Raw genomic sequence first — 27917 nt, forward strand, 5'->3', positions numbered from 1 at the left:
TATTACAGGCTTATAGAATCTAGTCGTTAATTCCTCAATGATTCCATGCCAAAAAGCTTCGCGCCTGATATGGGTTGCATGGCGCTCAAAAAGTTCGAAAAATAAAACACTTGATAAGTATTTTGTGATAACTGTATTCAGAAGAAAAATAAATAAAATGTATTATACTATAACAAAATAAAGGTTTAAGTACAAGAACATAAAAATAAGCAACAATTTATTGTTACATTTCATACAATCACACTATTGTCTCTAAAAATATTGCATTTTCGTAAGCTACAAAAAAATGCTGTGAGAAAATACTTAAAAGTAACAAAAACTGGTTTTGCAACAGTCAACGTTAAAAGTTATTTGTCAAACCGTAAAATCTTATTAAATTAATACAATAATAATTATTTTAAACTTATGACTATGCTGAACATCTTCTTTTTTATAACTTTTATTTAATAATTGCAAAACCAATTCAGAAGTTGTACCTTAAACTAATTACTTTTTCTTACTTACCTATTACATAATATTCATCTTGTGACTATAACAGACTTATACAATTTTTATCATATCAAAATATTGTTTTCGATGAAAGATCGTATAAATGCCGATTATAAATACATATTACACCTAATTTACAGATCTTTATACCTCAATTTGACAGTATCTTAAAGGCTAGACCGCTTAACTCAGTCACTACCTGTGGGTCTAGACAAAGTGCAAATTATAATCGCAAACCAGTCGAAAAGTGGTCGAAAAGCCCCTTTTTTGTATAGAGTTTTGACGGATTCGATTTTCGATTCGATCAAAAAGTGCGTTTTGTCTAGGGGGGCTGAGTGAGATAAGGAAGCAGCACGGGAGGGGTGATATTGACATAAACGTGACAGAGCATACAAATCTGAAGCTTTTCTGAAGTCATGCTAATGTTTGACGTCTCAAAAACGCCCTTTCGTGCCGACTGAGTTAAGAGCTAGACCTATAAGCTCGATTCACACATATCAGTGAAGTCACAGTTCAGGCTCAGTACCGGCACAGTGCGAAATATTCTTTCATATAGTTTCTATGAACGCTTCCCCACTTGTCAGTGTCAGTGACGACACCGGCAATACGGACGTATTCGTTGGCGACGATATTTTTTGTCGGATCACGGACGCCGCCGCGGAATCAAAAACAAAATAACTTACTTCATAGTTTCTGAACAAGAATATTGAAACAGCTCTCTGACATTTTAAAATATTCAAAATATTTCACTGACGCAACACTGTAGCACTGATACTTACTGAACTGAGCGGACACTGTGACGGAACTATGGCTTCACTGATAATGTGTGAATCGAGCTATAAGCTCCAATCTGGACTAGTCACAGACTTTAATTTTTTTTTTATACTTGAGACTAACATACTTGACTATAATTTCATAGTACGAGCTTAAATCCTGCATTAAATGCTTTTATGATATAGAAATGCGTAACATGTTTTTTAAATATCAAAATGCTCTGATAACTTTGAATTTTCAAAAGGCAAAACAAAATAGAATCTTTTAAATGCATTTTTTAAAACAGTGGTTCTTACAGAAAAGTTGTTGCATACTTTTACAATAGCATCATCAACTCACAACACAATAATATAACCAGCACAAGTTTCACGTGATAATGACTATCAAATTATAAAATAAACGACTATAGTCTGGTCTGTGAGCATGTAGAATTTGGTCCAATGATCCCAAGCTACCCATCCTTATCGCTCGCGTGTAATTATGTTGCTGTCGCGCTCGCACACTCACTGCGGGCGCCCGTCGCACAGTCGCAACGGCAATATAATTACGCGCGAGCGATAAGGATGGGTAGCTTGGGGTCATTGGACAAAATTCTACGTGCTCACAGACCGGGCTTTACCTAGATTACATTTCGAATGAGCATGGTAAAAAAGAACGGTGGGTGCTAACCACACGTGGTGCTAACAAAAATACCCACTCACTGTACGAGTACAAAATAGAGGCATGAGAATGATTACTGTTCTTTTTACTATGATCCTATAAAGGTGAGTATAGACTTTAGCATTTACTTGTAACATAACAACGAGTCACTCTATGAAGTGTTATACTGCGCTCTATGAAATGTTCTAATGTTCACCCTTTCACAAACCAAAACGTCGTACATTTTACCTGTATTGTATTACCATTTGTAAGAAATTTACATTACATAGAAATGTTATAGTCTATACTCACCTTATAGATCGTTTCATCCACGAAGACACGCCCCACCATTCTTCCGCGAATGTTTGAGTGTTATCGGTACACGCTAATGCTCCATGAGTGCACACGCACACTACAATAATGCCGCTCTAATTGCTTGGATCAAACTCCCCGCACCCCGCGCGACCGAGACTAAGAGTAGGCGCACCGCACACCGTTGATTTTTCGTCGGCCGATAGTTTAGTCGGGCAGTTGATCAGTATGGGCATGTATGGGAGTGCGCACACTACGCCGATTCGATTTGGCCGATTCTTCATACAATTTAAAATCGGGCACAACTATCGGTCAACTAAAAATCAACGGTGTGCGCCTACTCTAAACATTATGGGGCGCGTCTTCGTGGATGAAACATTCTATAACACCGTCACAGACCTTATATTTACAAGTAGTACCCCATAGAGTGCGCCCGCGCATTCTTGTAGTACTCAAAGTACTCAGCTGGAGAGTTCGAGTGTTTTTTGACTACATCATCCAGCTGCATTTGGTCGCCCCAATCCGCCTGGAAAGAGTACAAATACTAAGTACCTGACCCAAAATTAAATATTGACATTACTAAGGGCCCGGAGTTCCTTTCGGATCAGAAATGAGGAGATCCGCAAAAAATTGCTAAAATCAAGTGGCAGTAGGCGGACATAGCTCGTAGAGATGGCCGTTGGAGCAGAAACGTTCTTGAGTGGCGACCACGGGCCGGAAGACTTAGTGCAGGCCCTCCTAGGTGGACCGACGATCTGGTGAAGGTCGCAGGAAGAGCCTGGATGCGGGCACCGCAGGACTGGTCGTTATGGAAACCCTGGGAGGCTTTTGTCCAGCAGTGGACGTCATTTGGCTGAAACGATTTGTGTGCGTTTGTGTGCTGTGCCCCTTAGTGTAATCATCATCATGAACCATCATTTCAGGACGTCCACTGCTGAACATAGGCCTCCCTCAATGATTCCATTTATCGCGAGAGTTTAGGTAGAGTTGAGGAAGTGTTTATAAAGAGATAAGGAGGAGTATTCATAATAAAGTGATCACAAACAACTCACAAAGTTAGGGAACAGCGACCGTTTCTCATCGAACTTGGCCTCGTTGACGCACCGTAGCAGGTACAGGCGTTCTACCCACGGCCAGATCATGTAATCCAGCATGCCTGGCTTGTTGCCGCCGAAGTAGTTCGTGCCTGGGGAAGAGAGAAATAAAAATTGTTTATTGTGTTATAAAATTATGTTATGTTTTATTGTTGTCTGACAAATTGTATGCTCTTTGAGCGGAACATAGTGATACTACCTAATGTAACATGTCACCATTTTACCTATGATTCACAATAAATGATTTTGTATTTGTATTTGTAAATTGTGAAATGTAGACCGACGATCTGGTAAAGGTCGCGAGAAGAATCTGGATGCGGGTAGCGCAGGACCGGTCGTTTTGGAAATCCTTGGGGGAAGTCTTTGTCCAGCAATGGACGTCATTTGGCGAACGAACGAGGCAAGTGTCATTGTATTAATCGCGCGCAATCAATCATTCGATTGCACAGACCGGTTTTGCGGGCGTCGAGACACTCTTTACGAATATTACACATTAACACAATATTACTTTACCATTACTACACACACACCTATACAAACAGTTTTATCTTTTTATTAGGATTCTTTTCATTAGTATTCTTAATAAACGTAGTCTTATCATCCTTACCGATTTCCCGCCTTTTGTATTTATCTGTGCACTAATATTACTATTATTTATGTATGTTTATCTAGACAATTTTATGCAGCTTACTATTTTATTTATTTTACCAATGGTCCGTGACCCTCACTTGGCATGGGACACACTGAAAACCAGCGCCGTGGCCTTCGTCACCGTGGGCCACGGCATATGCTGAGTGGGGTCCCGACCCCGTGCAGTGGGCATCTTGTTGGTGAATGGGTGGCACTGCTCAGTTTACTCTTGTTTTTATTTTTTCTTCTTCCATTATTATGTGCCACTGTCATGTCTATGTAATTGCCTGTATTTGTGTGATGTCCATTGTAATAAATGTATCTTTCTTTCTTTCTGTTGGGTGTAGGATGTCGTAGCCATGTCGTGGCTTATTCCACTATTCCCCGTTGACAATCTCCGTCAAAGGGGATTAGTGAAAGCCAATTGGAGTATAATGGAGAATAATGAACTAAAAAGTTCATTAATCCCCGTTACGTTCAAAATAAAATCCTAATATATCGGGGAATAAGCCGATGTCGGCGTTAAGGCGATTTAGCCCATCTAGACAAGTTACAAAATGTGACAGTTGTAATCCGAAATCGATTCGCTTAACTTACTTATTATTCTCGTTTGTTCTACAGTACACTAACAATTAAAAGGAAAAATACAAAAAACTTTTCAAGGGTGCATAAATTAACATACCTCTTAACGCCAGTTCCTTCTCGAATATGTCCAAAGTCTGCACGATCTGTTCGCTGCCGAAAGCAAAGTTTGTGTCGAAGCACTCCAAGCTGCCTTTTATTAACTGGAACATTTAAAATAACGTTTTTTGCGTTTTGTTTCTGCAAGTTGCACTAAGACTTAGAAAAAAGCGCGGGAAAAACTAAGGCTGGGTTGGACCATTTTACTTTAACTTTGACAAAAAGTCTGTCAAACTATACAAAACCACCGGATCGTAATACTGACGGTCAAAGTTAGGTGGTGGCGTGGTGCAACTCAGCCTGAATAAAATTATAACTGTGGGGTAATCCTTGAAACTTTTGAAATTTTAACTTTTTAAATTACAATGGTAATTAATGCACGATAATTTACTTTGTTGCGCCATCATGACAAGTTCATGCGGGTAGATGTTAGATGTCAGCGCTATTTTATTTCTTTTCAGGTAATTTTTGCGTCTCTATCAGAGATAGCTGTATTAACTTAAAAACAAATGGACCTATTTTCAACCGACTTCAAAAAAGGAGGAGGTTCTCAATTCGACCCGTATGTTTTTTTTTTCTATGTTTGTTACGCGATAACTCCGCCAATTATGAACCGATTTGAACAAATCTTTTTTTGGCGTATAGGTAATACCTCAAGGGTGGTCCCATTTAAATTTAATAATAGAAAAAACAACCCCCAAGGGTGGAAAATTGGGGATGAACTTTTTTATACGCAATATCTCCGCCGATTATAAATCAATTTGAACGATTATTTTTTTGTTGAATAGGTATTATCAAAAGGGTGGTTTCATGCGAATTTGAAGAAAATATTTCATCCCCAAGGGTGTAAAATTGGGGATGAACTTTTTTATACGCAATATTTTTAATTTTTAGTTTTTTTTTTGTGTTCACGCATTTGAAGTCGGTTTTATTTTTTTAAAAAGTTAATGTGTGTAATAAATGTATCGGATTCATTAAGGCTAAAGCGCATTGGTAACGTCATAATGTATCCATTACCTATAGGTACAGTCAATATCAATGGGATTTTTTTAAATGATGTGCCCTAAAAAGTTTTAATACTTAGTTTATGTTTGGCGGACGCGGTTTGGGTCCCAACAGCTGATCCCTAGGGAAGGGTACTCGCTGAAAATCAGCGTCGGGACATTCACTTATGTCCCGAGTATCGCTGAGCGGGCGCCTTTTTGGCTCGGGATTTTTACTGGTCTGGCTGGATTATTTCACTGTTTTTTATTTTATTTTTTTTCTTCTTTATGTGCCTTTTTACACTTGTAATTGTCATTTTTTGTCCCGTGCCAAATAAAGATTTATTTATTTATTTATTTATAAAAGGGATTCCTAATTTAAGTAGACATCTTTTATACCCTCGCTATTTATTGCATCGGGAGGTACAGTCAGCGTCAAATCTTTATCAGCTTTTTGGCCACTGGGTGTCACGAACTATTTTAATGCTGACTGTACCTAATTCTTTTTTTAAAATTCTGATCAACGAGACTACCCATCCAATAAAAAAAAACAAGATATCCTTACCTCATTAAACCTCTCGATCAGTAATCGGTCCTGCGCCTTCACGTACGGATCCCTGGAATGGAGCGGGTTCCGCACGTATTTCTCGTCCAGGTAGTCGCAGATGACCACGCTCTCGAACAGGTATTTGTCGCCGTGGTCCGTGGGAATCTCGAGGACTGGGATTTTTACTGAAAATAATCAAAAAATATCTCTCACAAAATGTTCTAAAATATGCCGTAATAGTAGTACGATAGGGGACCGTAAGACTACGTCACTTGACACTAAGATAATAAGCTCCATGGCACAGTTCAGAAAAGTTGTGATAAAATTAGAACAATATTAATATTAACTTTAAGTATGGGAACGTGCGATGGAAGTAGGACCTTTAGATAGGTAGGTGATACTGGAGCCCGTAAAAGCGTTTTCAAAAGCCTACTTGCAAAAAAATTACAGATTTTTCTATTTGTACTTTGTGAGACTCATTTGGAGAGACTTCAAGATAGACAGGACAGAAGTTTGGTCAAAATAACCAGGCCAGGAGCACGTTTGTAAGTACCTAAGTACATATTGTTTAGTTTTAGCTTAATTTATGGGTCATAAAAATAAGTAACTAGGTAAAGTTTTTTTTTAAGTGCACGTTGTGGGCAAGTGCTAGGAGGAAGCAGCGCAAGAAATTCAGTAATTCTTTTTAGTATTTTTTTTATCTATTACAGCTAGTTCTCTATCACTTACATCTAGGGTTCTTGATCCTGAACCATTCCGGCAGCCGCAGAGGGTCCAGCCTGTAGACCTCGTATTTGACCTTCTTAGCTTCCAGGATCAGCAGCACCCGGTGACCGTAGGGATTCATATCTACATGGTATAACCTCAGCTTGTCGGACAGAGCTGGTGGTGGTAGTGCACCTGAAAATGGAGAAAATTAGGAGTCGTTATCATTTTAGCCACAGGACGACCACTGCTGGATATGTAATATGTAATTGGTAAATGATTTCCAAATTGGCAAGTTGGTAGTGACCTGCATCCAGCGCCTTCCTGCTGCCTTCATGATGTCGTCGGTCAACGTTGTGGGTGGCTCCCGTTATTAAAAATAATCATGATGAAAATAAGTGCCAAAAATTTGGACACAGGTAAAAACCCCAACAGTCGTTTCACGTCCACTGCTGGACAAAGGCCTCCCCCAAGGATTTCCAAAACAACTGGTTCGGCACGACCTGCATCCAGGCGCTTCCCGTGACATTCATTTTACGTAGAATCGAAACAATTAAAGAAGAACGATCATCTGTGACCCAGGCCCGACAGAAACGAAACATACCTCAGTTTTTTTGTCATGTGTCTTAATTAGTTAAATTAGGTATATATTTTTATAATCACCCTGTATAATCCGGCTGTATTTCCATGTCACCTAGATACATTCCATAGCAGCTGTAATAGACATTTAGGTAGATACATTTACCAATTTTGGTGATAAATAGGCATTTTGTATTAGTTTTTGTATAACGCCTGAACAAAAACAAAGGGTAATATTTTGGTGTTATACATAGATTTCGAATATAAAAAATATATAATTTAACTAATTAAGACATGACAAAAAACTGAGGTATGTCTCGTTTCTTTCGGGTCTGGGTTTTTTTTGTATGGGGCGTTACCGTTCTTCTTTCTTTCTTTCTATCCTACGCCTTGACGCAACGTCTACCGGGTCAGCTATTTGGAAATAAAAATACATAACTGACTCAACCAAACGTCACGAAAGGTCAATGCTCACCAGTAGGTAGGTATTGGCTTATCACATAATGATGTCATTGATAAATAATTCTGTCACGAAGTTAAATGACGATACAATGGCTCTCTTGAGGATTTATTTAACTGTACGCCTTAACAGGTTTTCCAGTAGCATAAGACATTCACTATGACTTTAATGCTCGGTTTTATTCAGAGGTTCCGGGTTCGATTCTCATACCACACATTGCACATTGGTGGCTGTATTGTACCACCATAGTGTCAACCTAATTTGATAATTAATTTAAAAAATAATATTTTTATGCTAGGTGGTATCAAATAAACCTGTCTCTTTCTTTCAAATTGCCTCAAAACCTTAATTCAGTTTTTTATCAGCAGCAGCTTTACGCTGCTAGGTTTTATCTGGCATTTAGGAAGTAGGACAAACGTTGAAAGCATCTACTAAATCAATAACGCCCGTATTCACAAACGATGATGGCAAAAGTTGCAAATCGAACGCACAGCGTTGAATAGAGCTCGGTGATTGGTTCGTGTGTGACCTTATGCGTCCACGCGCACTGTGAGACCTCATAGTAATATTTGTGAATACGGTAGTCGGTAACTCTTGCTCATAGCTGGGCATTAACTCGTTAATCCGTTAATCGTTAATTAACGAAGTTAACATTTCTATTAACGGTTTAACTTTTAAGTTAACTTTAAAAAATGTTAACGGACTCGTTAACTTCCGTTAAATTATCCTAAGTCCGTTAATCGTTAATCCAGTACCTACTATTCACCAAAAAGATACAGCAGGCACGCTGAACAACGCGTTCTGACAAGTACGTTCGGACTTCCAGAACTTCCAGCAGAACCCAAAACAACAGTTTTTGTAACCATAACGAAACGATATAAAAATGCTGTTTTTTTATTTATTTACAAGCTTTATATTGACTTCACTTGTTAGTATGTGTGGGACAAATCTTGCAACTGAATTTAAGACCAGTTGTAGAAACCAGTACGATGAAAATGCAATGTTATGGTACCATTAAGCTGGTCTGATGATGGAGTCAGGAGGTGGCCATAGGAACTCCTAAATGAAACGGCGAATTTGGGTTCGTTGGATTTGTCTTTTCGAGCACTTTAATACTAGATGATGTCTAGGTAGGGTTGCCAGGTGTCCGGCTTTAGCCATGTTTGGCTTTTTACGGTCTTGTCCGGCCAAATATTGCCTTGTCCGGCCTGTCCGGCTTTTGTTAGGCCTTTTATTTGGCTGCCGCGCCAGGCAAAAGTCGAGCCACAGAAATATGGAGCGCACGCATCAGGATGGTTGGGCAACCGATGATGATAATACTCACTTAGGGTGAAATGTCCGGCCAAATGAAGCACAAAGTCCGGCTTTTGTGTCTTTGGACCTGGCAACCCTATGTCCAGGGTCCTGATTATGGAGTCAGGAGGTGGCCATAGGAATTCCTAAACGAAACGGTGGAAACTTATCGACTTTGGATTTGTTGGATTTGTCTTTTCGACCACTTTAGTGCTAAATTGTATTGTAATTAAACCAAGGCTCTGAGATTGAGATACTATAGAGTCTACGGCGTTCATGCATCATTTTATAAAAGCTGAAAGTTTGTCAGCGTATGCTCCCAATATAGGTTAGAATGTTGGTGGATTATGAAGTTTGGGTCATCGTTGCTTTGGCAGCTATCCTAAAAAAACTGTCTGGCAAGGAGTTGGAACTGTCAAAACTGTGTGGCTGATGTCGAAACAACTTCTAATCATTGCCCAAATATTATACATAAAAATCAGATTTTATGGTATAACGTGAATATACTTACAGAAATAGCCACCGTAAAAGTTAGGCTTACGTTATACTGATTTTTATATAAAATATTAGGGCAATAGAAGTAGTTTCCTCATCAGTCAGACAGTTTTGACAGTTCCAACTCCTTGCCAGACAGTTTTTTTAGGATAGCTGCTAAAGCCACGATGACCCAAACTTCATGATTCACCAACATTCTATCCTATATTGGGAGCATACGCTGACAAACTTTCAGCTTGTATAAAATGACGTAGGTCTGGCGTTCACTAGCTCGGCCGAGCTACTACTAAAAAGTGTAAAATAAAATTATAATAATAAAATACTTTTTTAAAAACAAGCTTTTATTCTGAAATGCAGTTGTTACTAAAACGAAAAAAATAATTGTATGCTAAGTTCAAATAATATCGAAAGCTTGTAGCGCAAACATAAAAGAGGAATAAATTCCGTGAGCGATACAAGCTTTCGAAATTATTTGAACCTTGCATAGGTACAATTACTTTTTTCGTTTTATTATCAAGTGTTAACGGATTAACGATTAACGTTAACTTGCGTTAAGTCTTGCTAAATGTAACGTTTTAACGTTTAACGAAGTTAACTTTTTTATTAACGGTTTAACGATTAACGAAGTTAACTATTTGATTAACGGTGCCCAGCTATGCTCTTGCTTTTAAGCAGGTAATAAAACAGATGTTGACAATGTCACATCTGGAGTAGGTATAATAACATGTTATTCTGTTGTTTGTTACAATTGCTATGTTGCAACAAAAATCTATTTATAGTATGACATATGTTTTGTAGTTCTGTAGGCTGCAGGTAGGTACATTAAACTCAATCGTCATGCAATACTCCAGCCAGACGGGCGATTACGAAAACGTAAACAAACTACGCCGCCGCTACGCCACCATTTTCGTTTCGGGTCAAGGATGCGACAACATTTATATTGCAACATACAACGCTGGTTTTATAAGCGCATCATGTTCATATTGCACTTCAGAAGCAGTGTTGTAATGCAATAACTAAACGCTTCAAAATTTGGCGCGGTTGACCTTAATTCATGAACCTACGCTACCGGTGGATGTTTAATTTCGAGATTTAGGCCAAATTGATTGTTAGAATAATATTTTCGTATTTTTTATCTACACTACTCAGCACTTCTGTCTGTATGAATGATGAAAATAGATAGTCCTATATAAATAAAACCATTGCTCATCTACTCCATAAAAATTATGATGATAATGATATTTTGAAAGCATAGGTCAAAGAATTAAAATCAATGTTTTTCGTGAACCCAATTAAAAAAAATGTTTTTATTTCAGATTTTTTTTGTGGCATAAATAATTGCTGCTTTCGAATCGGTCGATCATTAATTTATTTTGAAGGTATTTTAATATTTTTTAGAATCAATAATTTGAAATAACAAAACGTTTAAAATGACGTCATCGTAAACAGCTGTTCAATGTTTTTATTGAATTTTACATGACTTTCTAAAAAAGTAATTGATTATTTTTTTTTTTAAACTTGAAAACTGTTTGTTGTTTAACAACCAATTAAATAAAATGTTAAGAAAATAAAATTTTCACTAATAATTTTACAGCGGTGTGTGCGATCAATTAAAATCCCCGATAAAACTAACTTTTATTGAAAAAGCGTAGGTTTATTACCGACAACATTTTTATCACGCTAAAATCATAGCCGGATTAGAAACCGAATAGACAATTTTTTTGACGAAAATTGTCATTACTCAGCCGAGCAAAACAAAACATTTATTTATTAACTACTTACCGGCCGTCCTGTGTTCGTAGTAAGTCATGATTTTCTTTCCAAATGCACTAAATACCAAATATCACAGAGGCAGTGTTTATTCTGCTAAAACCAACGTAGAAATAGCTTAACGTCACTTTTAAAATTATTCTACGAGCGGCATGACATCATACCGAGCGACCCGATTACACGCAATGCTGCTGAATCAATACGACCAAAATACTCCGGGCTAGCACACGGCAGACGAAGCCTATTTGATTTGTTAGCATTATATCACAAGGTCACGATTTAACTATTCAGGTCATTACGTTTTTTTGGAAATACCCAATGATATTAAAGAACTATAGATATGTTACGTTCATAGAAATTACGATTTGAATCCGTGCCGAGCTATTCCAAATTGCACACATTGACAAATGTAACTGATAAGTGAAACAAAAGATACGAAATAGCACGCAAATGAAAGAGATAGCTATAGTTTTAACGATTCTGCACTAACTAATCTATGTCCGCAGCGCACGCATCCTTATCGCTCTAACGTCAAAACAAGATCGCTTTCTCTTTCTTAACTTGAACATGGCGCATGGCGTCTTGATTGTTTGCATAAATAATTGAAAATATAAATACTAAATAATTTTGCATAATCACATGTGGTAAGAGATCCCTTGTATTTTGTTTACTTTACGGCCGAATACTGAAACGCCATTTAAATATTTGACGGCTTCTCAAATAGTTAAGCAGCTCCTAAACTTACATTTCGCATACTCAAAACAATACCTGAGCAGTTCTCAATTTTTAAGCACCTCTCAAATTAAGTTGCACTCAAACGCCACTTAAATGAATTTTCGCATACTGAAACGCCATTCAACGCTAAGCATTACTCAAACAACTGTCAAATCGTCTTAAGCAGCTATTAAATTTGAGAGTGCTTGCGCGGTATCTTAAATCCTATTCTTATACCTAAATCGACCTAAATAGTGGTAAATAATGTGTGTCATCGTTATCATTTCTTTCGAGCCTCGAGGAAATACCTAGATCTAATCGCAGGAACGCAATAAGGCTGAACGCTATTGAAAAATATTATTATAATGACATGCAATTCCGAGCGAGGTTCCGCGTCTCTAAAGAAACGGTGTTGTTTCTGGATTCATAATTTGGAAGCTCTTTGAAACCCCTCACCAAATGCCATACAACCAGTGGACCAAATACTTATTATAACCCTACTGTTCTACGCAACGGGAAGTTATGAACGTGTACTAGGTGATATCTTCCACATCTAACAGCCAACTGTGCATCGTATAGTGCACGAAGTAACAACCAAAATAGCTGCTATGAAATCGCTTTACATAAACATGCCTATTTCTGAGGATTAAGGGGACATCGCATAGCAGCATTTTCAAGAGTTGTTGATTTGTCAATTTGATGCTCTGTCAGTCAACAATGATAAATGTCAATTGTGGTTACGTTTCGGTCCACGATCGCCACTTAATAGATTTCAACAATAAAAAGTATCACATTTAAAATTATTTTTTTAATTAAATAAAAATGCAAGCATTAATTTTTTTATATGATAAAACGAGATTTATATATAATAGAAACTAAAAATAAACTGTTCTATGTTAAGTTGATTGAGTATATTTCCATAAAAGACAATACATAACTAAACGATGCTGCGTGTAATGGATAAAAGACGTAAAGTTATCATTTGTGTAAATGAAAACATACTTTTTTTGGTAAATGTTGCCATTATGTAAACATTTGAGAGCTGCTTAGCTGATCACGGCTTCAAATCCGTTGAGTAGCGTTTGAGAATACCATTTAAAATTGAAGGATACTTAAATTTAGGAGCCCGTCAGCTGAGTGACAGATTTGAGTAGTGTTTCAGTATTCGGCCGTTAGAGTCATAATTGGTACACTTTCGAAACACACACGATGGCATTTTTTATTTATTTTGGTAAGAACAGGAACTTACGGTGTGGTACGCACGTGATTGCGCACGACGCAGGCCACACGAAGACTAAACACAAGACGTCCCAATTGGGACGTATTTGAGTATTCACAGCGCGAGCGCTTATAACATATCTGCTTTTGTTTTTATATAATATCATTGGAAATACCTATCTTCATTGGTAAAATAAATTAGAAAAACAACAACTTTATTTTATGTATGAATTGAAAATTATGTTTTAAAGTACGTTGAAGTACTAGAAACTAGAAGAATGTAAAGGGTTAATAAGAGATTAATGGATGAATAAAAAGTAAAGAAAACAAGACTTCTTAGTCTTGTTTTTTTTTAGTTATTATTATTTAAAAAATATTAATGTGAAAAAATAAGCATTAAAATGATGAAACAAAACGCAATCGTGTGTTGCCCTAACACACTTTTTGTACAGATTGAGTAACTTCTTTTAAGTTAAAACACATTTAGCTTGACATTATTAGTAATTTTTTGTCAGACTTAAGATTCAGAATGTTGATAATTATAATCTTTTTAAATAAGTTTTTTTATAGTTATTATTTCGTATCTTCTATCGAGGTAATATTAATGGACAATTTGTGGATTTATAAGATCACCGGATATTGAGTGCTTAGCTAAATTGTGTTCATATAATATTCATAACATTTCGTTCGTTCGTTTCAGCTAAATGACGTCTACTGTACTTTTCTGTGTACTATTTCGTGTACAGTATGTGGCAACATTATTAAAAACTGTCAAAAAACTACAAAAAAAGCTTGACAATTCTTGATCTGTCAGGTGTACAAAATTAATTACCTGTAAAAAATAATTAAAATAAGCAAAAGTAGTCTAAAACGATGCTTTACAATAACTTAATGTAGTGTAGTGCTATGTAGTGTTAAAAATAACGTCAATTAACCTAAAAGTAAGTGTATTTTGATAGTAAACAATGTGAGAGTTCTAACCAAACAAAGATTTGTGTTTTTTTTGTATTGTGAATTGTGAATGAAACCCATTGTGTCCGATGTACTGTTAGCTTATTACGTTATTTGAGAATTATTCTAAGGTCAAAATTACCAAATTAAGTTAGATCTGATGATGTTTTTTTGCAAGAAGTTTGAAATATCATTAAAAACATTAATGAATAGTTAGTTCCCCTCTATCTTCTATAGAAGGAACAGTATTTATTTATAGTTGACAATTAATTTACAACAATTAAAAACTATACACATAGTATAATATTTTTGTCATGGTTCTGAAGAAAAAAGATTTCAATGTTTATTTATTAGGAATAAATTTAACTAGTTAAAAACTTATTTAATTACTTCGACATTTTGTATTATTTATTTCAGAAATGTCCGAAACTACTGCAGGTGCAGAGACGAAAGAAGTCACGTGTGAGTCAAACGACCCGGGCGTGGAAGAGGTGGTGATAAAATGTGACGTCATTGAGATTTCGGACGATGACGAGGAACCAAAGCCCAAGAGGTTGGTAAAATTCAAAGTAAGAGAACAATTTAACTATCATAGTAGTAAGTTGGTTGTTGTCTCTATTGTTTTACACCCATATTTACAATAAACATTACTACCCCCACTAAGGTAAAAGCTATGTATAATATTAGAAAAAAGTAGTAGTATATTTGTTAAGCTAAAGTCCGGTCGCCGAACAGATAGAATTTCGTCCAATGACCCCAAGTTACCCATCCTTCACTCGCGTGCAATTAATAATAATAAAATCATATTTATTTCTCTCACATACAAAAACGAAATTACATTATTATATTGCCGTCACGCTTGCACGCTCACTGCGGCCGCGGCCGACAGCATTATAATTACGCGCGAGCGATAAGTATGGGTAGCTTGGGGTCATTGGACGATATCCTATCTGCTCGGCGACCGGACTTTAGCACCCATAATACGCATAATAGTTGCTTACTTTGGGGCTAGATGGCGCTATGTGAAATTGTCCAAAGATGTTTATTTAATTATAAAAGCCTCCCACCATTTTCTTCCTTTCTCTATTACTGGCTATGTGTGTCCAATTTTGTCCCTGCCTTGTTTGTCATGTCATCAGTCCATATTTTCTTCGGCTGTTCTACGTTTCTTATCTCTGTTAGTTGAACTGGGCAACCATTGCTGGGCAAAGGCCTCCCCTAAGGCCTCAGCCTCGAGTTTAGCGGGCAGCGGGGCGGGAGCGGCGGCGGCGCGGGAGCGGCAGGATCTTATGCGTAAAATAAAATAGACCGGTTCTCGAAAACAGCTGCGCGGGAGCGGGCAACGAGCGGGCAGCGGCGCGGGAGCGGGCAACGAGCGGGCAGCGCATTCCTTCTTTTGCCCACAATAAATCGAGCGTTAGGAATAAATCTGAATCGAAATAAAATTGTCGCCGTTGTTCAGACATTTCGTTTGCGAATAAAAACAAATATCTCGACAACACAACCCCGACCACAACACTTCGCCGCCGCTCCCGCCCCGCTGCCCGCTAAACTCGAGGCTGAGGCCTAAGGATTTCCACAACGACCGGTCCGACGCCGCCTGCATCCAGGCACCTCCCGCGACCTACACCTCAATAACTTTTCTGCCCCATCGGCCATCAATTCTGCGAGCTATGTGCCCCGCCTACTGCCACTTGATTCAATGTCGGTCACTTTGGTTAAAACTCATTTATTTCTGTAAGTAGGCTTTAAAAAAGCACTTTTACATGTCCCGGTATTAAGGGTCCCAGGGTTCTCCTACGGATCTCATTTCTGATTGGATCACGCAGGGAAACTCCGCCCTTGTTATATAACATATCTTTATCCACAGGCGTCGCAGAAAGAAACCCCCATCCGACCAGCGGCACCCGTGCGAAGTCTGCGAGAAAACCTTCCAAACAGGTTACGAGCTGAAGAAACACGCTCGCACGCACACAGGCGAGCGTCCGTATATGTGCACTACTTGCGGCAAGACTTATACACAGCTTGGGCACCTTAGTATACACCAGCTCGCGCATAAAGGTTCGTATTGCCATAGCTATAAGGCTCAATGTTGAACTGATTAAAATAAGATCGTAACCACGGGACACTTAGGCGACTAGTGGACACTATAAAGCAGTCAGGGGACACTATAAAGCGATTAGGGGACGCTATAAAGCGACTAGAGGACACTTAAGCGACTAGGGGACACTATTAAGTGATCAGGGGACACTATTAAGTGACCAGGTGACACTATAGAGCGACCAGAGGACACTTAAGCGACCAGGGGATTCTTAAGCGACTAGGGGATACTATACAGCGACCAGAGGACACTTAAGCTGCCAGTGGACACTTAAGCGACCAGGGGACACTAAATCGACCAGGGCACGCTAAAGCGACCAGGGGACACTTTAAAGCGGCGAAGGGGAAACTATAAAATGACCAGGGGACACTTAACTAACCAGGGGATACTATACAGCGACTAGGGGACAACAGCTATCATATAAAGGTCCGTATTCCCATGGCCATAAGGCTCAGAGCTGAAGAAACATGCTCGCACGCACACAGGCGAGCGTCCGTATATGTGCACTACTTGCGGCAAGACTTACACACAGTTGGGGCACTTGAGCATACACCAGTTAGCGCATAAAGGTTCGTATTACCAAAGCCATAAGGCGCAAAGCTGAAAATAAGGTAAAATTTTCCAGGGGACATTAGGACAAGAGATCAGGGGACACTATTAAGCGACTAGGGGACACTAGGGATGACCAGGGAAATCTAAAAGATCATGGGACAACTAGGAGACGATCAGGGAACACTAAGAGATCAGGGGACACTAGGAGAAGAGATCAGGGGACACTATAAGCGACCAGAGGACACTAAGAAACGACCGAGGGGACAATAGGAGACGACTAGGGGAATCTAAAAGATTATGGAACAACTAGAACACGTCTAGGGGACACTAAGAGATCAGGGGACACACAAGAGACCAGCTACCATATAAAGGTTCGTACTCCTTTAGCCATATGGGCCAGAAAGCTACCGTAGTTTCGATAGAGTAGCATAGGACTTCCTGGGGACGACATCCTCCGTTCATTCGTTTGTTTCAGCCAAATGACGTCCACTGCTGGACAAAGACCTCCCCCAAGGACTTCCACAACGACCGGTCCTGCGCCGCCCGCATCCAGTTAACTCCCGAGACCCTTCTAGATCGTCAGTCCACCTAGTCTGTGGCGTTAGGCACTACGTCTTTTGACCCGTGGTCGCCACTCGAGTAATTTTCTCCCCCAGCTCTACGAGCATTGATGATGATTGTTATCGTTGGCAGAAAATAAAAGACTGTGTTGATGAACAGAGGTTTCCTGTATTTCCATTAAAGTACTTAGTTGAAAATTCACACATCGTACATAGCAGTGAAAAGCAATGAGCATAGCAATGGCCGGTCCTGTCATAGACCAAAGACCCAATTAGATTTGTAATCTATGACAGAACGCTGTTGTACTCTATAACTCACTTGATAATGCTACGGGTATAACAGTCTTCCCCCAACAACATTTATTTCTGTTACAAAAATGCTAAGCTTTTATTTCAAGAACTAATAACTGTATCTAATCTAATATTATGCATTAAATAACAAAACTTAGTATAGTACTTTCTTACTCTATTATAGGTTTAATTTAACAACTTTTCTTTTTATTCTAGTACTTCTTCGTAAAGGGACCGCTTCACTCTCTGTGTTATTTCTACCCTCATCATTAAGTAACGGTATCTGAGATTCATCTCTTCCTCCCAGAACAGAAGGTTGAGCAATACAATTATCACTGTGATCATCGCTAGTATTATCAAAATTTTGATTGTTTGCTTCAACATTAGCAGAATTATTATTAGTACTCTATACTTTATCATTGGTTGCTTCAACCCTCTCTTCTGAGTTACAATCGGTTGGCTTATATATAAAACTACTGCTAGGGCAATTATCATTAGAAATATAGTCATAGTCATTTATTGGTCTAAATTGCTGTTTTGGTATCTGACTGCCGACTCCCCTTATCTGATTTATGTGTCTACGCCATCTCTCCCCAGAATCTAGTTCAACTGTATAGTGTAATGAGCCTAATTTGTTCAAAATAGTACCAAATTTCCATTTTTCCCGATCACTGTAATTTCTAGATATAACTCGGTCCCCTACCTGTAATTTTCTTAACACATTGTGATTATTTTGTCCATTATTGACGTTAGGTTTGGGTAACAATAATGACAACCGTGACCGGACTTTGTAGGAAAAAAGTAAATCAGCTGGAGATTTTTTTGTAGTAGTATGAGGGGTAATTCTGTACTGATGTAAAAAATGATTTAGTTTTTCATGAATATTATTGTTGTTAGCTTTTAACGATCTTAACTTGTTTTTTAATATTTGAACATGTCGCTCTGCTTGCCCGTTTGTGGCTGGGTTATAAGGGGCCGATCTCTTATGAAATATTCCTCGCTGTTTTAAAAACGCAGCAAATTTTGGGTTTACGAATTGAGTTCCATTATCACTAACTAGAACTTTAGGATAACCAAATCTAGAAAATATTTCATCTAAAGTTTTTATCGTGCTATCTGTATCGATTTTGTTAATTATGTAAATTTCTGGCCATTTCGAATAAGCATCAATTAATAAAAGGAAATATTTACCTAAAAATTTACCTGCAAAGTCAATATGAACTCGCTCAAATGGTTCTGAGGGATATTCCCAGTGGTGTTTCTCTACTTGTTTTGGGTTATTTTTTTGTTTGCAACAAGCTATACAGTTATCTACCATTAATTTAATATCATTATCTATCTCTGGCCACCAGCAAAAACTTCGAGCGAGGAGTATCATTTTGTTAATACCGAAATGGCCACTGTGTAAATCATGTAAAACTCTGCAACGGGGCGTCTAAGCTAGCTCAGTCTGACACCCCGCTGTTTAGTACTGAGTCCCAGTTCGCCTTCTGCGATGAGGGATGTGTACCTATCCAGGATGCCTACAGGGATATTTGACCAAGGGAACGCACAATCAATAACACAATGGCACTTATAATTCAGGTTCCACAATAGTTTACTTATTCTAGTTTCACTGACTCTAAATTACTATTATTTAAATAATGAACAAGTTATTCCACAATTGCAAATCTACTATGACGAGAGGGATAGCGACGCGCCCGGTTCGCGTCCCGAGACTAGTTTACGTATCCGCGAGAGGGGCGGCGCCCTGTGCGAGGTTTAGCGAGTGTTAGTTTGGATACTTATAAACTAGGGGGGTAGGACGGTTCGCTCCCAAATCGGTAACCGAGGTCAACGAAGTGGGGATTCGTGCACCGAAGGTAAAAGGCTTGGGACCTACGTGGCGAGTGGGGAGGAATTACAGGAAGGGTGGCAGCGGGATTGCTACCGCAGGTCGGGATTGAGTAAAGCATGCACTCGGTAGGGATTTGGATGTGAATACAGGCAGCGATGGTTCGCTCGTGTCGCGGAAACCGCGCGAGCAGAAAGTCCTATCGAGCCAGGTTAGTGGGAACAGTGAGGGTAGCTATTCGCTAGGGACTCTTGCGCAATTAACCGTAGACGCGCGCGCGATCGTCTGGCTGTTGCGATGGCTCCCGAGCGAATGCTAGGCGCCCGCGGTCGCCGCCGTCTCTTATATTAACTCGGTCCGTGCGGCGTGCGGCCGCGCAGCCGTAGGGTTGTCAAAATCTCCGCGCTCGGTGCTAGGGCTGTCGATGCGTCGCAGGGCGCGTCACATCCTCCCTTGTTTTGGAGATTTTTACCTGGAAAAATCACAAGTCTGGTACATAAAGGTTCTTTAAGAACAACTAAAAGTCATGTTAATTATAAGTTATTTTTGGGTAACTTCATGGCGAGTAAAAATTAAAATGTAAAACATGACTGAACTTATATTTAATCGTTAGCCCAATAATAACTCTTCCTTTAAAACATGACGGAACATTACTTATTTACTTATAATAATATTTTATTAGCTAACTTGGTCTTGAAACAATGTTATTGAGATACCCTTAACTTTTTTCTTACAATGAACTAATTAAACGCTAATATAAGCTAACTTAGTTTTGAAACAATGTTGTTAAGATAGGTAGGACCTTTGACCTTTTGTTTACAATTAACCCGTTAAACGCTAATTTTAGCTAATTTAGTTTTGAAACAATGTTAGTAAGATACCTTTAATTTTTTTTTTTTGCTTACAATGAACTAATTGAACGCTAATTTTAGCTAACTTAGTTTTGAAACAATTTTATTAAGATACCTTTGACCTTTTGTTTACAATTAACTAATGAGCTAATTAAACGAGTTGTTTAATTTGTTATTACGAGTATTCCTACTTGAAATATTTCTTTAATACAATAATAGTATTCATGGCACTTGTTATTAATATTTCTAGTTTACTAGTTTTATTATTTAAATTACTATACTCAGAATAGTCGTCTGATTAATGTTAATAATTTCTATAATTATTAAAAGTTATACAAGACAATGGCAGTTAAGGGGTTAAGTTTTAACTACAACAATATTATTTCATAATGGAATGCAGCCTGACGCGGCGCGCAAACATTAGGCAGGTAAAATCTAGTTATGAGTCATCTAGTAAGCGAGCGCTGTTGATCGCCCGTGGCGAATAGAAAAATACATGTTTCTCTGATAATATGCAAATGAGCTCGCTCGGTGAATCGTTCTTACAATGTTTGTTTACTATTTAAAAGTTATCGAGAAACTGGTAGTACTATTGACGCGTAGCAAACCGGTTTGTTATTTATGTGAGTTTAGGTTGCGAGTTACGAGTAAATAACAATGCGATTTGCGTCAATAGTTATTTAACGAGATTAAATAGAACAATGAACTATTTAAATTATACAGGGCTACTATGTAATGTTAATTAATAGTTATAGGTTATTGATATATGATATTTAACGAGATTAAATTCAAGAACTGAATGATCTAGATTATACAGGGTTGCTATGTAATGTTACTTAATACTTTTACATTATTGACTTGTTTTTAATATTGATGAATTTACTTTAACGAGAATTGACTAGATAATTACTATGTATTTGTATCTATCTATTAGAAACCTAACTTAGGTATTAAAGTTAAGCTACGAGTAAATAACGTTACTGGCCTTGTTCAGCTGGTTCTGGATTTGGCCGCGCCTCTTCTTTCTCCCCGGCCGCCTCCTGGTCTGGTCCTCAGCTCGGGTCGGCTCCTCTCCAGGGCCGGACTCGCGCCAGTCCAGGTCTTGTGGGTAGTCGACGGTGTCGACATCGAGGATTTCAGTCCAGTCTGTGGACCGGTTTGATGATATGGGTAGTGGTCTACTCGGGTTTGTAGACACTACGCTCCAGGTTTTGCGTGCGTTGTTGACTTGGCAAGTTTTGCAGTTCTTGACATACGTTGACACATCTCTGTACATACCGGGCCAATAATATCTCTGTGATATTTTGTTCAGTGTTTTTGCTGTTCCTAGATGGCCTGCGATTGGTGTATCGTGGTTTTCTTTGAGAATCTGGTCTTTTTCTTTGTTGTTTATGCATAATTTCCAGTCTGGTGATGTTTCTGTTCTTGGTCCGTATGCGTGATTTGTTATTTTCCTGTATAAACTATTATTTGACATTTTATAATCTTTGTTTCCGTTTTTCTGTAGTTCTTGAATTTTCTTTTGGATCCAGTCTTTTTGTTTTTCTTGTGTTAAGCGTGTTACGTGTTTATTTATTACTTCTTGATTTTTAGGGTTCCGTGAATAGTATTTTTTCTTGATTGGTTTTTCGTGTGCGAGTTCAAGTTCGTGTACGAGTTTGATTTTGTGTTTTTTCTTGCTTGTCGGTATTTCAGCCATTTCGTATGTAGGTACGATGTTGGCTTCTGTAGTTTTTCTTGACGTTGTTCCCACTTGTTCCCCTTGCTTGGTACTATCTTTAGGCCATTCTATTTTGGCTCCTATTCTGTTCAATATGTCCATGCCGATCAGTATAGTCGTGATTTGTGGATGATATAACACTTGGTGGTTAATTGTTTTTCCTTTTATATTTATTTGCAAGTCTAGTGCTTCTTTAATTCGAGTTGTGTGCCCATCTGTCATGCTAGCTGTTATGCTTACTGTTTTCGGTTTCAGATTTCTTTTCACGAATTTATTGTACGCTTGGTCGTTGATGTATGATCTTGTGGCGCCGGTGTCTACGAGTGCTTGATATTTTTCGCCTAGTATCGATACATCTACGAATGGACGGTTATCTTTGAGTTGCGGACTTGTGTTCATTGTCATGGACTGTGTGTACTCATTTGTTTTCTTACAACACTGTTTACTCATTTTGCCGATCTTGCCACAACCGTTACAAAATAGTACCTTTTTGCTTCTGCAATCTTTCATTGAGTGTCCTTGTTTTCCACAGCTCCAGCAGCAAGTATTTGTGTTGTAATTGTGTATGTATGATGCCGTCTCCTTGTGTTCTTGATTTATGCTTGTTTCGTGGTGATCATTTCGTGGTTTTCTTTCTGTGAAGCTAGTTTGACGTTCTGCTGTGACGTTCTCGTAGTCGTTTGCCAGTTGTATCAATTTGCTTATCGAGTCGACTTCTGATTTCTTGATATAAAACTTGTATTTTGTGTTCATGTTTTCGTAGATTCTATTTAGTTCTTCTTCTTTTGACATTTTTGCGTATCTGCGCATGAGTGTTTGAATTTCAATCAGGTAGTCTGTGAATTTTTGGCGGTAATGTTGCCTATAGTTCACTATTTTAGCTAACAGGTCACTGTCACGGCTCACAAATGTCAACGTGAAGAGTTCTATGAATTCGTTCCATGTAGTGAACGAGTTTTTATTATTTCTATACCACAGTACAGCTTTACCTTTCAGGAATCTGGGGAGCACTTTGAGCACTTTATCTGGCTTGACCTCGCCCGACGATATTAGTTCGTCCAGTTGCTCTAAAAACTCCACTGGGTCGTTGCATGTGTCAAAACTTATGTTCCATCTTGCCGTTATGTTTTCAGTCTGATCTATGGTGTACGACATGTTTGGTTCTTGGTGCATCTCTGTGTCTTCGAAATCGGTTTCTGACTCACTGTCTTCGGCGGACTTACTGGCGGACTGGATTGGTTGACGTGATTGCTTGGTTCTGAGTACTTCTGTGAGGTTCTGTCTCAGTTCTTGTACGGTTCTGTTCTCCGTTTTTATGTTTCTTCTTTTGCACTCGTTCTCAAGTTCTGTCTTCTTGAGTTTGTATATCCAAGATGTCGGTTCTGACATGTGTGTTTATCAATTTGGTCGGGTGCGAAGTTTTGCGTTCCTTTTGGTCTTTCGCTTCTCTAGCGATCTGGTGATCCTTGTAGGTTCCGTGGGTTATTTAGTTGGGCGCCATTGCAACGGGGCGTCTAAGCTAGCTCAGTCTGACACCCCGCTGTTTAGTACTGAGTCCCAGTTCGCCTTCTGCGATGAGGGATGTGTACCTATCCAGGATGCCTACAGGGATATTTGACCAAGGGAACGCACAATCAATAACACAATGGCACTTATAATTCAGGTTCCACAATAGTTTACTTATTCTAGTTTCACTGACTCTAAATTACTATTATTTAAATAATGAACAAGTTATTCCACAATTGCAAATCTACTATGACGAGAGGGATAGCGACGCGCCCGGTTCGCGTCCCGAGACTAGTTTACGTATCCGCGAGAGGGGCGGCGCCCTGTGCGAGGTTTAGCGAGTGTTAGTTTGGATACTTATAAACTAGGGGGGTAGGACGGTTCGCTCCCAAATCGGTAACCGAGGTCAACGAAGTGGGGATTCGTGCACCGAAGGTAAAAGGCTTGGGACCTACGTGGCGAGTGGGGAGGAATTACAGGAAGGGTGGCAGCGGGATTGCTACCGCAGGTCGGGATTGAGTAAAGCATGCACTCGGTAGGGATTTGGATGTGAATACAGGCAGCGATGGTTCGCTCGTGTCGCGGAAACCGCGCGAGCAGAAAGTCCTATCGAGCCAGGTTAGTGGGAACAGTGAGGGTAGCTATTCGCTAGGGACTCTTGCGCAATTAACCGTAGACGCGCGCGCGATCGTCTGGCTGTTGCGATGGCTCCCGAGCGAATGCTAGGCGCCCGCGGTCGCCGCCGTCTCTTATATTAACTCGGTCCGTGCGGCGTGCGGCCGCGCAGCCGTAGGGTTGTCAAAATCTCCGCGCTCGGTGCTAGGGCTGTCGATGCGTCGCAGGGCGCGTCACAACTCTCTTCCTTAAATTCACTGGTATTACTACTCTTTGGCCCCTCATAATACATCCGCTTTGAACAGAAAATTCACTTTGGTCAATGTTAAATCTGTCTTTAGGAGATAGTTTTTTACCTAATAATAAATTTTCCAATAGTATTTTTAATTGCACATCATTACAAGTTTCAGCAGATAATTCTTGTACTGTTATTGGTAGGGTTGTGATCTGATTTATTTCAATAATATCAGATTCTTCACATAAGTTTGTTTCTTTCATTTGAATTGGTAAACGTGACAACCCATCAGCATTACTATTTTCTTTAGAAGATTTATATTTTATCTCATAGTTAAAAGTTTGTAAAAATATGGCATAATGTTGCATTCGAGTAGCCGACATGTGTGGTAATGGTTTGTTTGGAGCAAAAATTTGAACTAATGGCTTATTGTCTGACAGCAAAGTGAATTTTCTGCCATATAAATATTGAAAAAATTTCTTGACTCCAAATATTATAGCATATGCTTCCTTATCAATTTGAGACCATTTTCTTTGTGTTTTACTTAATGTTTGTGATGCCATTTGTATTGGTCTTTCAGTACCATCTGGCATGACATGTGATATAACTGCACCTACTCCTATTGGCGAAGCATCAGTTGCCAAAATAATTGGTAATTTTGTAGAATAGTGTACAAGAAAAGTGTCAGATTGCATTTCCTTTTTTATTTTTTTAAAAGCTATGTCACAGTCAATCGTCCACTCCCATTTTGTTTCAAGTCTGAGTAGTTTATGTAGTGGTTCAAGTGTTGTGGCTAGGTTCCCTAAAAATCGCCCATAATAATTTACTAACCCTAAAAACGATTTTAGTTCTGTAATGTTTTTGGGTGGTGGGGCTTTTTGTATAGCATCTATCTTAGAGGGTAACTTATGTATCCCTAGTTTACTTATTTTGTAACCGCAATATTCTATTTCTTTTTGTAAAAAGCTTGATTTAGTTAAATTAATCTTTAATCCATATTCTGCAAGTCTAGAAAACACTAATTCTAATCTCTCTAAATGAACTTTGTCATTTTCCGCAGTAATTTGAATGTCATCGATGAATACAGCTATCCCTGGTATACCTTTTAATATGTTTTCTATTTTCCTTTGCCATTTTGCAGGTGCACAGTTTAAACCATACATTAAGCGTGTACATTTATAAAGTCCTTTATGTGTGTTAAGAGTGAGATATTTTTGATCCTGTTCCCGGACTTTCCATTGTAGGTACGCACATTTTAAGTCAATTTTGGAGAATTTTTCCCCACCAGCAAGTCCCGAAAACAATTCCTCTGTAGTAGGCAGAGGGTGTTCATCAACTATTATTTGAGAATTTAAACTGACCTTAAAATCACCACAAATGCGAACCTCGCCATTTGGTTTTGGTACTGCAACAATAGGTGTGGCAAACTCACTATAATCAACCTTTAATAAAATACCTTGTCTTTCTAATCTATCTAGCTCTCTCCCTACTTTGTCTCGCAAGGCAAAAGGTACAGGCCTTGCTCTAAAAAATGTTGGCTTTGCTCCTTCTTTTAATTGAATTGACACAGGTTCTCCTTTTATTTCACCCAAACAAGAGTCATCAAATAATATGCTATATTTCTTTAATAAGCTGCCTAGCGCATGGTTGTTAGAGTCATTACTAAAATTTACTGAGTTTACCTTTAAGATATCAGTTATTCTACCTTGGAAAAAATGACGTAGCCACTGACGACCAAACAAAGGGGTGTTGTTGTCCACATCAGATACCACGAACAGCTTCAGGTTTCTCTGCTTTTCATTTTGTATCTCCACCTCTACGGTAGCAACTCCTACAACATGTAATAAATTATTAGAATAAGAACGCAACCTTATTTTTGTTTTTTCCAATTTAAGAAAAGGGAATTTTCTAAGAAACTCATTGTGTTCTATAATTGATACTGCAGCTCCACTGTCTAATTCCATATTAGTAGGTATTCCATTTATTTTTGTTTTAATCATGATTTTGTCAGAATCCACTTTATTAATACACTGTACCTGGTATTCTTCTAGTTCCTCTACTGCATTGCACTCTTTTGTCTCTCTTCTCAGACTCTCAGTTTTAAACACGATCTCTTCAAATGTCCTTTCTTCTTGCAATAACTGCATTCCGCATCTAAATGTCGGCATTTATTTGCAAAGTGTGGCCCTCCACACCGATAGCAGACTAATGACTTACTTGTAGTAATCCTTGTGACTTTGTTTATTGTGTTAGAGTTTTCAGAGATTTTACGTGTTTCAGCCCCCACTGCAATTTGAAGTGCTGTCTCAAGGGTTAATTCCTTCACTTCAAGCAATTTTCCCTGCACACGTTTGTCTGCAATTCCGCAGGTAAACTGATTTCGCAATGCTGTTGTGAGGAATGGTCCGAATCCACATGTGGCCGCCATCTTACGTAAAGCTGCCAGGTATTCACGAGCCGATTCGCCTTCCTGTTGCTGTCTGTGGTGGAATGTATAATATTCTGCAATTTCCAGGGGTTGAGGGTCAAAGTGATCCAGCAGTATCTTCTTAAGATTACTATACGTTTGTGTCCTTGGCTCCGCCGGTGACAACAAGTCGCACAACGTGTCATGTACCTCAGTACCAATATAGTGCAGAAAATAGGCCACTTTGATGTCTTCATCCTGAATTCCAAATATTGTATATGCTCCCTCTAACCTGTCCAACCACCTGCTGAATCTGGTTTGTTTCCCTTCATAAAATTCTATGAAATTAGGTGGTACGTGCGGACGATCTTGTGGGTTATCTTTTTGGTTACCTTTTGATTTACTTTCTGCCATCCTCGTCGCCAGTTGTTATCGTTGGCAGAAAATAAAAGACTGTGTTGATGAACAGAGGTTTCCTGTATTTCCATTAAAGTACTTAGTTGAAAATTCACACATCGTACATAGCAGTGAAAAGCAATGAGCATAGCAATGGCCGGTCCTGTCATAGACCAAAGACCCAATTAGATTTGTAATCTATGACAGAACGCTGTTGTACTCTATAACTCACTTGATAATGCTACGGATATAACAATGATTATAAAAACATGTCGCCATTTGTTGCAGGTATAAAAAACTTCAACTGCGTTGAATGCGGATCATCGTTCTATAGAAAAGCAGACCTAGACCGCCATGAAAAGGCCCATAAGGGCATCAAACCGCACACCTGCGAGATTTGCTCGAAAAGTTTCACGCAGAAGAACAATTTGGTTATGCATGTGAAAATGCACATAGGAGACCGTAGGTACGAATGTGAAGTATGCAAAAAACGTTTTATGACGCGAAGCAAGCTA

General features: G+C 38.7%; 2 protein-coding genes and 1 long non-coding RNA gene across 3 annotated transcripts in view; 2 read left to right on the forward strand and 1 right to left on the reverse strand.

The window, feature by feature from the left end:
* Window positions 1–27917, forward strand: part of LOC135086038 (uncharacterized) — an 82610-nt gene that overhangs the window by 51725 nt on the left and 2968 nt on the right. The gene's annotated exons all lie outside the window — the stretch shown is intronic.
* Window positions 115–11670, reverse strand: LOC135086028 (pyrimidodiazepine synthase-like). The gene is made up of 6 exons (XM_063980800.1): window positions 11464–11670; window positions 6879–7049; window positions 6168–6334; window positions 4621–4723; window positions 3267–3400; window positions 115–2740 (listed from the first exon to the last, which is right to left on the reverse strand). The coding sequence occupies exons 1-6, from the start codon at window positions 11489–11491 to the stop codon at window positions 2621–2623; spliced, it is 723 nt and encodes a 240-aa protein (XP_063836870.1). The 5' UTR covers window positions 11492–11670; the 3' UTR covers window positions 115–2620.
* Window positions 14164–16430, forward strand: LOC135085862 (zinc finger protein 526-like). The gene is made up of 3 exons (XM_063980646.1): window positions 14164–14324; window positions 14752–14887; window positions 16205–16430. Exons 2-3 carry the CDS (start codon window positions 14754–14756, stop codon window positions 16428–16430), a joined length of 360 nt encoding a protein of 119 aa, XP_063836716.1. The 5' UTR covers window positions 14164–14324; window positions 14752–14753.

Source organism: Ostrinia nubilalis, chromosome 30 (assembly GCF_963855985.1).
Source record: "Ostrinia nubilalis chromosome 30, ilOstNubi1.1, whole genome shotgun sequence".
NCBI classification, from domain to species: domain Eukaryota; kingdom Metazoa; phylum Arthropoda; class Insecta; order Lepidoptera; family Crambidae; genus Ostrinia; species Ostrinia nubilalis.